General features: G+C 54.8%; 6 protein-coding genes across 6 annotated transcripts; 3 read left to right on the top strand and 3 right to left on the bottom strand.

The window, feature by feature from the left end:
- Positions 1 to 224: 224 nt before the first annotated feature.
- LTR77_009638 (uncharacterized protein) lies at positions 225 to 1,383 on the top strand (the record flags this gene model as incomplete). Its single annotated transcript, XM_064806864.1, has 4 exons — positions 225 to 266; positions 429 to 753; positions 877 to 1,218; positions 1,271 to 1,383. The coding sequence occupies 4 exons, from the start codon at positions 225 to 227 to the stop codon at positions 1,381 to 1,383; spliced, it is 822 nt and encodes a 273-aa protein (XP_064655169.1).
- A 465-nt stretch (positions 1,384 to 1,848) lies between these two features.
- On the top strand, positions 1,849 to 3,141 carry LTR77_009639 (uncharacterized protein; the record flags this gene model as incomplete). Its single annotated transcript, XM_064806865.1, has 2 exons — positions 1,849 to 1,937; positions 2,049 to 3,141. The coding sequence occupies 2 exons, from the start codon at positions 1,849 to 1,851 to the stop codon at positions 3,139 to 3,141; spliced, it is 1,182 nt and encodes a 393-aa protein (XP_064655170.1).
- Positions 3,142 to 3,572: 431 nt separating this feature from the next.
- Positions 3,573 to 5,091, bottom strand: LTR77_009640 (uncharacterized protein; the record flags this gene model as incomplete). The annotated part of the gene is made up of 2 exons (XM_064806866.1): positions 3,573 to 3,958; positions 4,011 to 5,091. The coding sequence occupies 2 exons, from the start codon at positions 5,089 to 5,091 to the stop codon at positions 3,573 to 3,575; spliced, it is 1,467 nt and encodes a 488-aa protein (XP_064655171.1).
- Positions 5,092 to 5,757: 666 nt separating this feature from the next.
- Positions 5,758 to 7,243, bottom strand: SAH1 (S-adenosyl-L-homocysteine hydrolase; the record flags this gene model as incomplete). The annotated part of the gene is made up of 2 exons (XM_064806867.1): positions 5,758 to 7,016; positions 7,072 to 7,243. 2 exons carry the CDS (start codon positions 7,241 to 7,243, stop codon positions 5,758 to 5,760), a joined length of 1,431 nt encoding a protein of 476 aa, XP_064655172.1.
- Positions 7,244 to 8,070: 827 nt separating this feature from the next.
- On the bottom strand, positions 8,071 to 10,959 carry LTR77_009642 (uncharacterized protein; the record flags this gene model as incomplete). Its single annotated transcript, XM_064806868.1, has 1 exon — positions 8,071 to 10,959. One exon carries the CDS (start codon positions 10,957 to 10,959, stop codon positions 8,071 to 8,073), a length of 2,889 nt encoding a protein of 962 aa, XP_064655173.1.
- A 2,529-nt stretch (positions 10,960 to 13,488) lies between these two features.
- Positions 13,489 to 15,735, top strand: GCN20_2 (ATP-binding cassette, regulator of translational elongation; the record flags this gene model as incomplete). Its single annotated transcript, XM_064806869.1, has 1 exon — positions 13,489 to 15,735. The coding sequence occupies one exon, from the start codon at positions 13,489 to 13,491 to the stop codon at positions 15,733 to 15,735; it is 2,247 nt and encodes a 748-aa protein (XP_064655174.1).
- Positions 15,736 to 15,989: the final 254 nt, after the last annotated feature.

Genomic DNA, 15,989 nt, shown 5'->3' on the forward strand with positions numbered 1-15,989 from the left:
GATTAAGGTGAGGTCGGGTAGTGGAGGGCAGGTGCTGTTCCAGACCGAAAATTATGCTCCGCTGACGACAGTTTCACCGAGAGCTCGATTTTGCCTAATTGTAAAATGTGAATGCGATATCATTCGGAAAATATTCTCTACAGATCTTTACTTTCTCATTTGAACTTGATCTCGAAGCAACAATTGAAACCAGATCTTATCACACACCACATAACACCGTCAACATGGCAGACCAATGGACGAAGCAGACCTTCACCCTCAACACGGTACGCCCCCAGAGCCCACGGAAGCCACTCAGAAATCCTGCTGATAAGGAACACAGGGCGCGAAGATGCCGGCAGTAGGCCTAGGTACCTGGCAATCAAAGCCAAATGTAAGACACCCTTCTAACCCTGCCAGGAACTGCTCATCTAAATCGCGACCAACAGGAAGTACGCCAGGCAGTCAAGGCAGCCCTCGACGCAGGATACCGCCACATTGACACCGCTCTCGCTTACGGCAACGAGCACGAGGTCGGCCAGGGCATCAAGGACAGCGGCGTCCCCCGCGACCAGATCTGGCTTACCACGAAGCTGGATAACCCATGGCACAAGCGTGTTGAGGAGGGCATCACCTCCTCTCTGAAGTCCCTCGAGACTGATTATGTCGATTTGTACCTTATGCACTGGCCATCTTCGACCGACCCAGATGATTTGAAGAAGCACTACCCTGACTGGAACTTTGTCGACACCTGCAAGTATCCCACACTCCATTGTGAGATTTCGTGCTGACCGTGGAACAGGGCGCGAGTTGCAAAAGCTCCCGGCATCTGGACGAGTTCGCAGTGAGTATTCGCCTCGCCAGTGCCGTTTGAACTACTTGCTCACGATGCTGCAGACATCGGTGTCTCCAACTTCGCCATCAAGAACCTGGAGATCCTGCTGAAGGACGAAAGCTGCAAGACCGTCCCAGCCGTGAACCAGGTCGAGCTGCACCCCAACAACCCATCGCCGAAGCTCATCGACTACTGCAAGGAGAAGGGCATCCACGCCACCGCCTACTCGTGCCTTGGCTCGACCAACAGCCCGCTTGCAAAGGACCAGACCCTCCAGAAGATTGCAGACTCGAAGGGCAAGTCTACCGCCCAGGTGCTGCTGATGTGGGGCTTGCAGCGAGGAACGTCGGTCATCCCCAAGTCTGTCACCGAGTCGCGCATCCAGGGCAACTTCCAGCTAGATGGTATGTTCAATCGATATACGGAGAGTCGATGCAATGCTAACTTCCGCTCCAGGCTGGAGTTTGACCGACGACGAGATGAAGCAGCTCAGCTCGCTGCCAGACCGCTTCAAGGTCTGTCAAGATGGCTGGCTTCCAGTCCGTGTTTTCTTTGGCGATGACGAATAGATGGCGAGAAAGGAGTTGAGGTTCAGTCATGGCAAGCATAGAGTAGAGATTCGCCAAGCCAATAAACGTTTTCGACGACCTCGACGACCTCATCCTTCCTCTATTTTTCCTCCCACCGTCATCATGTCTTGATACACTTCACATCCCGCTGCGATCCTCGAACAGCCAACACAACGCGTTGCAAATGCAGCCAAGCAGTTCCAAAACAGCGTTAGCACTGCGCCACGGTCGGCCAAGCGGACCAAGACGCGTCAGCCTCGGAATGGTCACACGAGCTTCTCGCAATGTCCTCCGTGCATAACTCACTGTCGCAAGCTGCAACGCGTTTCCTTTGCTTCCCATCAACCATTTCCTACTTTCATTCTCGTGCGGTTAACGAAGACAAGCACTCTCTTCATCTCCTTCATTCCTCTGTCATTGGTGCGGCATTCACTCACTGGCTTGACTCTACGGACATCCGCGCGCATGGCTCTCGACAAGGTCAAGACTCTCGCGCGGAATCTGGGACTAACCACGATGTCGAAGCGCCTTGTTCTCAGCTATGTCATTGACTGGTAGGTCCTCCAGCGCATCAAGCTGCCCTCATCGCCCTCTTCCGCCGCTCGAGAAATATGCGTTCGACACGGGGCACAAAGAGCGGTTACAAGCTAATTCAGTTGCTACAGGCTGGTCATATTCCTCATCGCCGGACTGGGCGGACTCTTTAACTTCATAGAGCCCTACAAACGACCGTTTAGCCTCCTCGATCTCTCGATCAGCTTCCCGTACATTACTCCTGAGCTCGTTCCCTACGAGTACCTCATCTTCATCTGCGGAATGGCACCGGCCATCATCATCGCGCTCATCAGCCTCCTACTAGTACCCGGACCACGGCATTGCCGCTCCCTCAACCGATCTCAGATCATCCGGCTGAAGTTCTGGGAGTTCGAGAGGGGATGGGCGGGGTTTTGTTTAAGCCTTGCCATCGGTTTCTTCATTACGCAGTCCATGAAGAACGTCTTCGGAAAGCCGCGACCGAATCTACTCGAAAGGTGTCAGCCGGATCTAGACAACATAGCCTCACACAGGGTTGGTGGTTGGGGAGAAGACATAAGCGCTCGGTGGACACTGGTGAGCGCCAGCATATGCACGAACAACAACAGGCGGGTTCTCGATGACGGGTTCCGATCATTCCCGTCAGGACACTCCTCGTTCTCCTGGTCGGCGATGCTGTACTTGTCGCTATTCCTCTGCTCCAAGTTCGCCATCACAATCCCGTTTATGAGAACCAATTCGACCAACGAGGTCGCCGGTCTCCAGTCCGACGAATCCGGCCGCCTCCTCTCATCGGAAAACAACCGCCGCCCTTCTACCGACGACTCTCAAGACAAACCTTTACATTTCCGGCCGGCATCCGCACGCCGACCAACACAGGACACTACGCCCATACGAAAGCAGGCGGCGACACCACCGAATCACCTCATCATCGTGGCAGTCTTTCCACTAGGAGTCGCGATCTGGATCTGCTCAACGCGCTTCGTTGAATTCTACCACTTCGGCTTCGACATCATCAGTGGGTCTTTGATAGGGATTGCGAGCGCTTGGTTCTCGTTCCGCTGGTACCATTTGCCAATTAGATCAGGTCAAGGGTGGGCATGGGGAGCGAGGAACCCGCGAAGGGCGTTTGGCATAGGCGTGGGAACGGCAAACTACGGGGACGAAGGGATAGAGGGCTCACATAAGAGGACTGACGATATTGAGTTGAATGCTGCGCGATAGAATTGGGCAGGCAGAGATATCTGGACACGGTTGTTGGTTATTAGCGTGCATGAGCATGGGCGTTGGATAGACGGACAACGAGAGATAGGGGAAAGGAATCGTGGCATGTATGGTTTGCAGCTAATCTAGCAAATTTGGTCCCGTGATCTTGCTACAAGATTCGAAAGGGCGTCAGGCTACGTAGTAAAAGAAGTGACAGTCAGGCCTTCTCCATGACACAATCGCCTGCTATGAAGCCTCCTACTAGGCGATGCTGTTCCTGCTATCTCGGAGAACCATTCTCTCTACTTACTGCTCCTCGCCCCTTCTCCGCTAAACAACATCCTACCTAGAGGTTCTTGAGCATACTTTGCTTGCAGTCTGGGATTTCGGAGGCTGCCACTTCCGATACGTCGCCCGGTGTACGACGCTGACATTTTTAAAACCTCATCTCATACTATAAAAGCAAGAATCCCAAATACCACCGCAAGTACGCTCATATTCGTCGCACTAGCCACGTTCGTAGAGCTCGGACTGCTGCTACTACTGCCTCCAGTGGTCCCTGTGGTTGGACTGGGAACAGTGCCAGTAGCATTCGACCCAGCACTGCTCGTAGCATCACCATTATCTCGCAGGACAGCGTAGATCTCACCCGTCTCATCTGAGCTCATGAACAGCACGCCATTCGAGTCCCACGCAAGGCCGACGGGTCTGAAGCAGCCTCCGTTCGAACAGCCAGCAGTGTCTTCATTGGAAAGGATATCGACGACGGCGGTCTTGGAGGTGCTGGGTTCGGTTGGTTCGCCGTTCTCGAACTCGACTACGCTGAGTTTGTAGCCTGGTCTGCGTCAGTACTGGATAGCAGGGTGGAGACGGTCGAAGGTACTCACCAACAGCAGGATCCGAGTCCCAAGACCCGTGGAAAGTGATCCAGGCCGCAGTCCCAGCATCGTTGAACAAGATATCAAGAGGTGCCATGTGCGGATGAAACACCAGTCTTGCGTCCTGAACCTCACTCGGCGAGCACATCGAGTCGCTGTTGTTAGAGCCCAGCTTGCCGATGGCGAACTGCTGCCCGACTTCACCATTGAACTGAGGGATAGTGTCGGTGTTCCAGGCCGAGTAGCACATCGGATAGCCAAAGTTACGGCCTTGGTTCGACGATTTGGTGCCATTGAGATACCCTAGGAAATTGAGCTCTTCTCCGGGGTTCGACTGATGGATGTCGACGCCATTCCTCGTCATCTCGTCGACGCTGTTCTCAACAGAGTACAGCCCACCAGTAGTAGGCTCCTCGTCAATCCCTACATCGTTCCGCAGACCCCAGCCGAGCAGCAAGCCATCTCTGTTGAAGTCGTACTCGGAAGTCATATTGGTCATATTGAACGCCTTGATCTGGCTGTGTCCAGACCCAAGATTCTCCGCCTGAGGATCAATGTTCGAGGTGCTGCCGCGGGTGACGACGAGCATGCCTGGCACCATGCGAGAGAGCAGAAGTGTTCGCGTGGTGTGATCGCTATTCGTCATGTTCGTCACCAGCGTCTGCGGCTTCGAAGTAGTCTTTTGGTTCCCAGACGAGTAGTCCCAGCTATACACCGCCTCCGTGCTGGAGCCATAGAGTGTGCTGCCGTCCGAGGACATCTCGATGCCATGGTTGAGGTCTTCATTCGAGACGACAGTCTTCCTAGATGGAGAACTGAAGCATCCGCCACCGTCGTCCCTAATCTTCAGCGCGGTGATGCCGACGCCAGACTCGACCACGAGCAGGTTGCCGGCGTCGTCGAACTTAATGCCTCGAGGAGATTCCAGCTTGTTCGCTACCAGTCTTGCGACATAGCCTGCTGCAACCGATGGTGTTGCAGTTGTCTGCAGCGTAGACGAGCATGAGGAGGCGATATTGTTCGACTGGCACTGTACAACGCCTGCAAATGCCAACGCTGATATCGCAAGTAAGGCGTTCATGCTTGACATTTTCTCGATGGTAAACCTATTCTGATGCAGCTGCGGTCCGTGGTGAAGAGCTCAAACCAAAACAGGTCTTCGAGAATGTTTTAGACAGCAGCTTTCTTTACGCCACCTCGTACTGCACGGTGTCGCCATCGAGCGAGATGCAGGTCCGCCCAGACACAATTGGATCTGCTGCCGCTAGTCGCGTTTCATAGTGCAGCGAATGCGGGTGATGTCTGGGGACGAGAAGTGGTTGGATTGAGGCGGGATGGATGACGTGTGGAGGGAGGGAGGGAGGGAGGACGTAGAACTACGCCTAGCAAGTCGAGATTTTCGAGACAGCAAGAACACAAACTAATAGCAGGCTCGATAGTAGCTGGCAGACAACCGTAACAAGGGGATGAAGCCGCACTGTGGAACTTCGAGAGTGGTACAGGTCCCTCGCATAGATTCACATCTATCTAGCACCCTCTAACTTCCCAGACCTCCGTTGAGTGAGATCTGATCGAAGTCGCACCTATCACACCCCCATCATCACTCTCGTTGAAGACGCCTGAACGCCCTGCGATGCCGTTCAAGCCAGCTTGAAATGCCGTTGAAGACACAACTTTTTCCCAGCCCTTCCCCGTGGTATCACGCGTGTTGAATCATATCCTCGTAAATAACGCCGTCAACTATGCCCCAGCCATTCTAGTAGCGGTACATGTCGCTCTTGAAAGGACCTTCGATTGGCAGCTCCATGTAGTCGGACTGCACCTGGGTCATCTTGGTCAACTTGGCGTTGACATGGTCCAGGTGCAGCAGAGCGACCTGTTCGTCGAGGATCTTAGGCAAGACGTAGACGCCGACCGACATGCGCTTGACGGAAGCCTTGTTTTGCGACTCGTCGACGGTCTTCTGGGGTGCGGCACCCTCCTCCTCGCCCTCGATGGCGCGGGCGAACTCGATGTACTTCTTCGCGAACTCCTTGTCGCCGGCCTTGTACAGCATGATCTGTGCCAGGACCTGGTTGGTGAAGGAGCAGGACATGACGAAAGAAGAGTGGCCGGTGGCGCAGCCCAAGTTGACCAGACGGCCTTCGGCGAGCAGGATGATGTGGCGGCCGTTGGGCATGAGGAAGCGGTCGACCTGAGGCTTGATGCTGACCTTCTCCTTGGCAGTCTTCTGCAGCCACGCAACGTCGATCTCGATGTCGAAGTGGCCGATGTTGCAGACGATGGCGTCCTCACGCATCGCCTCGAAGTGCTTGCCGACAATGATGTCACGGCAGCCAGTGGTGGTGACGAAAATCTGTGCTTGTGGAGCGGCGTCCTCCATGGTGACGACCTCGTAGCCAGCCATTGCAGCCTGCAGAGCGTTGATGGGGTCGACTTCCGTGACCATCGTGCGGGCACCCATGGCGTGGAGTGCTTGTGCGCAGCCCTTGCCAACATCACCGTATCCAGCGACGACAGCAATCTTGCCAGCAATCATGACATCGGTTGCCCGCTTGATGCCGTCGACCAAGCTCTCTCTGCAGCCGTAGAGGTTGTCGAACTTGCTCTTCGTCACGGAGTCGTTGACGTTGATGGCTGGTGCGAGAAGACCGTGTCCCTTGCCCTTGTTCTTCAGCATCCTGTAGAGGTGGTGCACACCCGTGGTGGTCTCCTCAGAGATACCGTAGCAGCCCTGGAGCATCTCGGGGTACTTCTGGTGTACAAGCGCCGTGAGGTCACCGCCATCGTCGAGGATGAGGTTGAGGTTCTGTCCAGACGGGAAGGCCTTGAGCTGCTGCTCCAAGCACCAGTTGTACTCCTCCTCAGTCTCGCCCTTCCAGGCAAAGACAGGTGTGCCGCCTGCTGCAATGGCCGCCGCAGCGTGGTCTTGGGTCGAGAAGATGTTGCATGACGTCCATGTGATCTCAGCACCCATTGCCTTGAGCGTCTCGATCAGCACAGCGGTCTGGATGGCTGTGGTGATAGTATGTCAGCATGGCTCGACTACCTTGCAATGGCGGATACGCACTCATGTGAAGACATCCTGCTATCCTCGCACCCTTCAATGGCTGCTCCTGTGAGTACTTCTCCCTCGTGGCCATCAAGCCAGGCATTTCACGCTCAGCCAGCTCAATCTCCCTCCTGCCGAAGGCAGCGAGGTTGATGTCGGCCACCTTGTATGTCTTCGCTGGTTCTCCCATCTTGTCGGTTGTTGTGGTATATTTGAAGATTGTTGAGTATGTCGAGTGGACTTAATGTTGTAAAAGGATTGTTAGAGCAAGGTGTAAGAAAAAAATGCCCACCTCATCGAGACCCCACTTCAACATCTGCCGTTGCGTTCCTGGCTGGACGCAGGGCAGGGCACTTTATAACGTCATCTCTTCACGAATGGAGCAAAACTGTCCAGTCCGCGAGTATAGCAGCATTGAGAGTATTACGGTATCGTTGTACAGGAAGTGAAGGGGTGTATATTGCACACCACCCGATGTTACCTATTGTATGCCGCAAAAGCTATCACATGTCCTCTCTGTCAAAAACCCGCTATGCATATCCTCCGATCCCTCCCATCTTTGATAACCAGCTCTGGTCCAGCTCTTTTTCCTATTGCTAACAGAGGAAACGCTCAATCAAGGCCGTTACGACAGATTCCCTCATCTATCAACGACCCAAAGCCTGCCGCCCAATGCTGAGAGCGGTGTCTGGTATGCAAGGCTCTCATGCTTCCATCCAGTGCTTCCATCCAGTGAACATTATTTCTCTTCAAGAATCAACAAGCCGACCCAACTTTCTCTGTTGTACAAGTGTGCGTGTGCTCTGTCCCTACGGGAGGTTGCAGTCCTCGCGGACAAAGTATGCGGCACCGCGGCGGCTCTGGTGATGCTGAAGATAACTTTTGCTCTCAATCCTCCCAAACGCCTCGCTGAACTCCAGGGAAACTTCCGTTGTCCTGACCACGCAGTAGCATGCTCTGCACAAGAGGTGACGGTTTTGTGTGTCGACACGGTGTCTCGGCTCTTTCATTCAGCTGTCATTCGTCGAACTTCATATCCTCCATCTGTGATGCAAGCTCTTCATCCCGACCAGGAAGGTCTGTATCCATCCCATCATGATCTGTCCTTGCCTGATCTCTTCTCGACCTGCGTCTTGCGACCGTGCCCTGATCGCCAGGACTGTCAAAAATGCTCTTAAAGGCCGGTTCATCAACTTCGTCGTGTCGAGCCATGAGCTTGTGCGGTTTCGTACGGTGAGGGCTCGAATACAGCCCTTCAGTCTCACGCAAAGCGTCTTTGACCTTCCGTTTGAGGTCTTTAACATATGGCACGATGTGCCGCAGCGTGGCTGTGTCGAACGGTACCTTCTTCGCTGCCGAAGCAGGCTTCAAGCCGTGGGGCTCAGAAACACTGCGTTTTGACTGAATCGCCTCGATCACTGACTTTGCAACAGCCTCCGAATCCTTGCGCGGACGAGTGACGATGAATTCTTGAGGAGTCATAGGGCGCTGCTCGGCACCTGCTTCGGTAGCAAGGTCGCTGGTCTGCGGTGGCGTCTGATCCACCCCAAACGACTGTCCACGGGGTCGAGTGGCTTCCGCTATGCTAGGCATGGGCTCGTCGAAATCATCGTAGTCGAAGCCGGGCGAGGAGGGAGGTGATCGACGAGGCTCCAAGGTTTTCTCTTCGCTCTCCTGATCTGCAAGCTCGATCATTGCATCCACCTCTTCCCAGGCATGTGCGTACGGTCCATTCATCATATCCAACGCCACTGCCCTCACCCGCAGCTCCTTCAGCTCTTCAATGGCCATGCCCCATTCCTTCAAAAGTCGGATGTTTGACATGACGCTCTCCTGCTGCTCCCGGATGGACTTTGGCACAAACATCTCATGGCCACTGTCGATTCGCTTGTCATCTTGCAGCAGCTGCTCCGGAAGTGGCTGAAGCATCTCGTCAAAGTCGAAGTCCTCATTCCAGTCCTCGGTCACCACCTTGCTACCCACACCCCAAGTACCAAACTTGTTCGCCACAACGTTATTGCGCTTGCCTTCAACATCTGGGACCACAGGCACGCTGTGACTCCGTGCATGCATGCCACTCGGAGCGCGCCGCCCAGTAGATCTGCTGCCTCTGTTCTCTTGATCTTTCTTGCCGTGGACAGTCCTTGGTCGAGGCGGCGAGTCGTTCTGGCTCGGGCTGGGCTGAGTCTCGGACCACTCGAACAGATTTGCGCGGTCTGATGCGGCTCCATTGTGCCTGAAGGGTGTCGTATCCGCTGACTCAGATTGCTGATCAGGTAGGGCAGGGCCAAACTGAAAAGGGAATCTTGCGGCATGGCCGTTAGCTCCGTTCGTTGCCGGTGATTGGTATGGTGTGGAAACACTGCGAGGTGGCTCATCATCTGGTGCGTCCCAATCGATCTCATCGGGATCTGGCATCGTTGACATGACTGGCGGCGACGAAGTGAAGCGGTGTTGTAATCCAGAGCGTCCAGAAGGCGTAGACGTCACGCTATTATCGCGAAGTGACCGCACAGGTGTACTGGTGATGCTCTCCTCTTCTTCAATCGTGCTGTGCCTGTATCGCACAGAGTGTTCGTCAGGGTGGAAACCTCCATCGCTGAGCAGATCTTTCAGCCTTGTACTACGTCCGCTGGAAAAGTGTGGCGGCGACTCGTCGAAGATGGTCTCGATGTGAGGTCCTCGCTTCCCAGAGCTACTTCGTGTGGTTCGTGTGGGGTAGGAATCGTAGACCGCGTCGCTTTGGTAGTCGGTACTTGCATCTCCAATTGACCGGTACTCGCTGTCCGAACCTACCGTAGAGGTAATTTCAGATTGCGCTGCAGATACACGGACTGGCCTTACAGTTGCTGAGTAGGCTGTAGCTGAAGGAAGTCGTCGTTGCTCCAGTGGGGAGGAAGTCTGCTCCGGCGAGACATCGACAGCGTGAGGGACTCCATCGTTGGCGACGAAAGACTGAGGCGTGCTTGTTCCTAGGTCGAGATCGATTTCCTGCGCAGGCGACGACCCAATGCGAGTATTGTTGCTAGCAGACGAATAGATGCTGCGACGCGCCGCGGCTGGATCTGTGAGGTCTCGCCGCTTCGCAGGACGGTCAGAGTCGCCATCCTGATTGCTGCTGAACGCCCCACCCATGGCCGCCTGCGGCGCAGAGACCACTCTCGGTCTGCTTCTGCGCGCGAGTTTGCTAGCTGTCTTCGATTTGTTGAGCGAAGGTCGCCTCCAAAGCGGTTGCGGTCCAGTTGCCAAGAGGTCTCCAATCGAGAAAGAGCGTTTTGGAGTCTGCCCTTGACCGAAGTCAGAAGTTTGCTGAGGGAGCGGCGACGAACCGTAGCTGGGTGCAACTGTCAATCGCGTTACTTCTCCTTCTCCCTCTCCATCACTCAGCCCAGCATCCATTTCGATCTGCCCTTGTCGAATGCCTCTGCTTGCGGAGACCAGCACAGGTCTATACTTCCGGTCAGGATATATTCGATTGATTGGGCTCGGTATACCAGTGGAGCTCCGCCTTCGTGCAGCTGCAGCATCAGATTGGACTGTGGGCGTGAAGTAGTTGACGAGCTGAGGGTCACGTGGTGGGACAGATTTTTCGTCGATAGACATGTGATCGCTTTGGTCGCCGCCTGAGTACATCTCCTGCATGGTTACTGAGCGCTGATGACTCGTCGCTGGCCGCTTGAGTACAGGAACCGGCAGTTTTGAGCCAGATGAAGTGCGAGGCGATCCATTGGTGCTACGGAGTGAGGACGAGCGCTTCACGAGCTTGTTGGGCGCCAGCGGTGGTGGAGTGCTTCGTGCAAATATTGGTGTTGTCGAGCCTGCTTGTGAGAATGCTACAGATCCGTTTGAGTGTGAAACAGCCGCAGAGCCTGGCCGCGACACTGGCGAGCCGGAGTCGCGAGACATGGTGCTGGACAGCCGCCGCAGCCATGACTGCGGTTGAGTATCAGGAGTCCCGGCAGGTGAACTGCCGTTGTGCGTAGGTTCCAAAGGTCGGTCCATGCCCATACTGAAACTTGCCATTGGTGTCAGTGTTTTTCTCTTCTGCCCAACTTTTGCAGAAGCCGATCGGGCCTTCCCATCAGTTCTATCGCTTATCGATCGGGCCGTCTGTGGTCCCGGAGAGGACAGGCTGAAGGGTGAGGTGAGGGTTGACCGAGGGTACGCCGCGACGGCGGTCATCGCACTATGGGGGGAGGAGTCGCGGGGGGAGTCGTGGTTCGGGGTGTTTTCTTCGCGTACAACGGCGAGACCGATCGAGGCAATGCTTATGCCGGCGCCGGATGCACAGAGCTGGAAGGGCATGTCAGCACACGTCCATTGTTTCGTGCAGCGTGCAATACCTGCACGGAGGAGCACATTGGGCGTCTTGACGGGACCGAGAGAGCATACCGTGGATACTGTCCGCATAATAAGTTCCTACCAGCCGTCCACCGCCTCCCCTGAAGCCCAAGCAAGGTCATCTACCACTTGAAGAGCCGTGGTTGTCATGAGCATCGTGTGCGTGTCGTGATACCCCCGAGCTGGTGGAAGCGAGCCCTACTGCGTCTTCAGACCTCCACACATGGTTGCACCGGCAAGAGAGTAGTCAGGCACCGCCCAGCAAACCTCCCGACCAAGGCCCACGCCAGATACCGAAAACCGTTTAAAGAGGGGCTACTTGGTCAAGGTTCGCCAGCGGGAGCGGACGAGACGAGGTGTATCCCAGGGAGATGAGCTGAGGAACGACAGGCGAAGCGGCAACGACACGCTCCACCACAAAACCAAAATGACAGACACAGCACAGTTTGCACAGCATACGCTTGGGTACAGTCAAGGGCTGTGCCCTGGCAAGCCTGGCCTTTGTTAACGCCCTGCAATGCCGTGCTACGTTGCAACGCTCTCATCAATACAATTCATCATGCCGCTTCCCCCCGGCCGTTACAGCTGCCAAAAGCAACGCAGAGCAAACAAACCCTGCAGCCAGGATGCATGCTCAAAGTATACACGCGAGCTACATGGTGAGCTCCCTCAGCTCTCTTCCTTCGATCCGCCATTCCGTGGACGAACAGCGTTCGTCACTGGACAACACGAGATCGACTAGAGCCTTGTGCATAACAAGATACCCCTGTGTACCCGCGGGGCGGCCAGGAATGACCATACATTTTCCTGTGGCTGTTAACGATCAAGGATCTTAAATAGCCGCCTTCAGGCCCCTCCTCTCGTCTCTGCTCTGCTCGAGGCATATCGCACCGACAATCTTCGATGGAATCGATCGTTTTTGGCGCCCATTGCAGAAGGAGAGAACGCACTGCGGGACCTACGAAAGATCGTCCAACCTTAAACCACTGTTCGTTACCGGATTCCTGGCCAGCCAAGCTGTGGCTCCTGCATGTCCGTCATCCGCGCGCCGTCGCTTGATCCTCACTGCTCCACCCATCGTGTGGCATAGTCGGCGGAGACGCTGGAGCTGGACAATGGCTTCTGCTGTCACTCATGTTGTCGTTCCCAGAGGACGAGTGCATCGTGCAGCTGTCGACGTCGTGGCCGGCGATGCAAGGGAGAATTTGCGTGCCACCGAGACCGCATCCATCGGTTACGCAATAAAGCAAAATTGGTGTTATCGTCCGGGGACCCTTGCTTAGGATCTGCCTCCACATTGCTAGCAGCTAGATCTATTTCGGATCTTGCACTCACCGACGAGACGTTACGCCTGGGAAAATGAGGATGACTGGGTCTCCTACGGAGATACGGCCGGTGAGACTCAAGATGGAAATAGTCGGCACGCGGTGGGCAGAATGGGCCTGGATAGGACGTGTTTCGGCGCTGCCACGAGGGGAAGCTTGCGAATACGCGAGCCGTGGAGGAAGCGGAGATCTGAAACACTTTTATTTGGAGCGGGCCAGGCGCGTGGTCGCCCAGACGCGAGGTAGTGAAAAAGTCGTGGTGAATGCGAGTATCACGTGATACTTTAGCATACTGTATGTACTTTTGCTCTCGCATTAACAAGTGATGTCTATTGGATATGATATGCGCATCGCATCTCCACAGTAGTCGTGTATGCTGGAGATCGAACGTTATGGAGCCCCTCTTCAGCCGGACATCTCCACCATCTTACTGCTTGCTGCGGCTGGCCTGAGAAAAGCGAGCCTTCTCCAGCCTGTGATTCGTCGACGTGCTTGGACGACATGAATAATTCCTCATCTTCAGCACTCTCACGCTGTCCTATCGCCGCGCATACTCTTCACCACTCTCCTCACCATCTCAGTCCAGTCTGGCCGTCTGACGGACCACTTACGCACGGCAACTCAGTTCGGGCAGTTGCTCGGCGAATTTGAGCACTTCTCGCCATTTCCGCAACGGGTGGCGTTTCCTCCAGGACTGGCCCCAGTACATACATCGGCACCATCAACCCGACGCAGCTGACGAGTCCAGCTAACGGGGCCCTGAGCAACGATGCAGGCTGAAATTCGAGCCCAGCTTCCCAACGCGGATGAGGTGATTGTGGATTACGCCGCAGGATATCTGAACCATGCCGCACAGCAGTTCAGCAGTGAAGGCGACCCGTTAGCCGATGCGGCTTCGGTCATAGTACAGCTGCTCCTTTCAGCATCAGGAGATCTGTCCAGCGAGAATGAAGTCACGGTACAGAATCTCGTGGAGAAGTTCATCTCCAAGCTGAACGATGAGCGAGGCGTAGATGGCGAGCGAAGGCAGCAGGCTCCGTCTGCGAAGAAGCTGGACCAGACCATCCAGGTAGGCTCGCAACGGAATGTCTCGACTACGCTGGGTCTTGCCGGAGCCTCTGTGGATTTGGAGGCAGCAAACTCTCGCAAGGTGGAATCCCGCGTCGACAAGAAGAAGCTTGAGAAGGCTGAAAGAAAGCTTCGAGCCAAGCAAGACAAGAAAGTCTTCAAGACTGTAGAGTATGAGGCGTCACGACTGCTGGACCAGACAGATGAGCAGCAGTCGTACGAGGAGTTCTTCATGGCTGTGAACCCTCTGCAACTTGGAGCAGACGCACAGTCGAAGAGTAAAGACATCAAGGTCGATGGCATTGATATCTCCATCGGCGGCAAGCGGATCTTGTCAGACACCAACCTCACTTTAGCATATGGCCGGAGGTATGGCTTAGTCGGTCAGAACGGTATCGGTAAATCGACACTTCTAAGAGCCCTCAGTCGGCGAGAGGTGGCGATTCCTACTCACATCTCGATTCTTCACGTCGAGCAAGAGATCACTGGTGATGACACGCCGGCTCTGCAAGCAGTGCTCGACGCCGATGTGTGGCGGAAGCATCTGCTCAAGGAACAAGAAAAGATTACCAAAGAGCTTGCCGACCTCGAAAAGGAGCGCTCCACCATGGCAGACACATCAGCAGATGCGGCCAGGCTTGACAAGCAGCGGGAGGGTCTCGACATCACACTCAGCGACATTCAGAACAAACTCGCCGAGATGGACTCCGACAAGGCAGAGTCGAGAGCAGCCTCCATTCTGGCTGGTCTTGGTTTCTCACATGAGCGACAGCAGTTCGCCACCAAAACGTTCTCTGGTGGGTGGCGTATGCGTCTCGCTCTGGCGAGAGCACTGTTCTGTGAGCCTGACTTGCTGCTTCTTGACGAACCGTCGAACATGTTGGACGTGCCTTCGATTACCTTCCTTTCGGACTACCTCCAGACATACCCAAGCACCGTCCTTGTCGTCTCTCACGACAGAGCCTTCCTCAACGAAGTGGCGACAGACATCATGCATCAGCACTCTGAGCGCCTGGACTACTATAAGGGAGCCAACTTCGATTCGTTCTACGCCACCAAAGAGGAACGACGAAAGACCGCCAAGCGAGAGTACGAGAATCAGATGGTGCAACGAGCTCATCTACAGACATTTATCGACAAGTTCCGGTACAACGCTGCCAAATCTTCGGAAGCTCAGTCGAGAATCAAGAAGCTGGAGAAGATGCCCGTACTCGAGGCACCAGAAAGCGAATACGTCGTGCACTTCAAGTTCCCAGAAGTCGAAAAACTGTCGCCTCCTATCATCCAGATGACTAATGTCAGCTTCGGCTACACACCAGACAAGCCTCTCCTGAAGCACGTCGATCTGGATGTGCAGCTCGACTCTCGCATCGGCATCATTGGTCCCAACGGTGCCGGCAAAACCACAGCACTGAAGCTGCTTATTGCATCACTATCGCCTACGCAAGGTCTGATTTCAGCAAACCCACGGCTACGCATCGGCTTCTTCGCGCAACACCACATCGACGCACTGGACATGAACGCCAGCGCCGTCAGCTTCATGGCGGCTAAGTACCCCGGGAAGTCAGACGAAGAGTACCGCAGGCATCTCGGCGCATTCGGCATCACGGGCATGACAGGTCTGCAGAAGATGGCTTTGCTTTCAGGAGGTCAGAAGTCTCGTGTCGCCTTCGCCTGTCTTGGTCTCACCAACCCACACATTCTCGTGCTCGACGAGCCGTCCAATCACTTGGATATCGAGGCTATGGATGCGCTGAGTATTGCTCTGAACCAGTTCGAAGGCGGTGTCGTCATGGTCAGCCACGACGTTACGATGTTGGAGAAGGTTTGTAAGAGTTTGTGGATTTGCGATCAGGGGACCGTTGAGCACTTTGATGGGACCGTGAAGGAGTATAAGAAGAGGATCAGTGCGCAGGCGGGCCAGAGTGGTGTTGCTATTCAGCATTAGACAGATCTATGTATATTGAAGGAGGGAGCGTCTCCCAACAGAAGGACCATTACGAACCCATCGACTTCTCCATGTGCCTTTCGCTAGGATGCCGCTCAAGTGAATATGAAAGCGGTCCTCACGTGGTCCTCCACCATATTTGACTTCGGTCATGATGACATCAAGCGTCTTGAATCCAGTACCTGCATCGAACAAACACACGAGCATTTTCTTACAACATCACCCAACAACACCTCTACATTAAACACTCCAAA

Source organism: Saxophila tyrrhenica (assembly GCF_035928015.1).
Source record: "Saxophila tyrrhenica strain CCFEE 5935 chromosome Unknown scaffold_18, whole genome shotgun sequence".
NCBI lineage: Eukaryota > Fungi > Ascomycota > Dothideomycetes > Mycosphaerellales > Extremaceae > Saxophila > Saxophila tyrrhenica.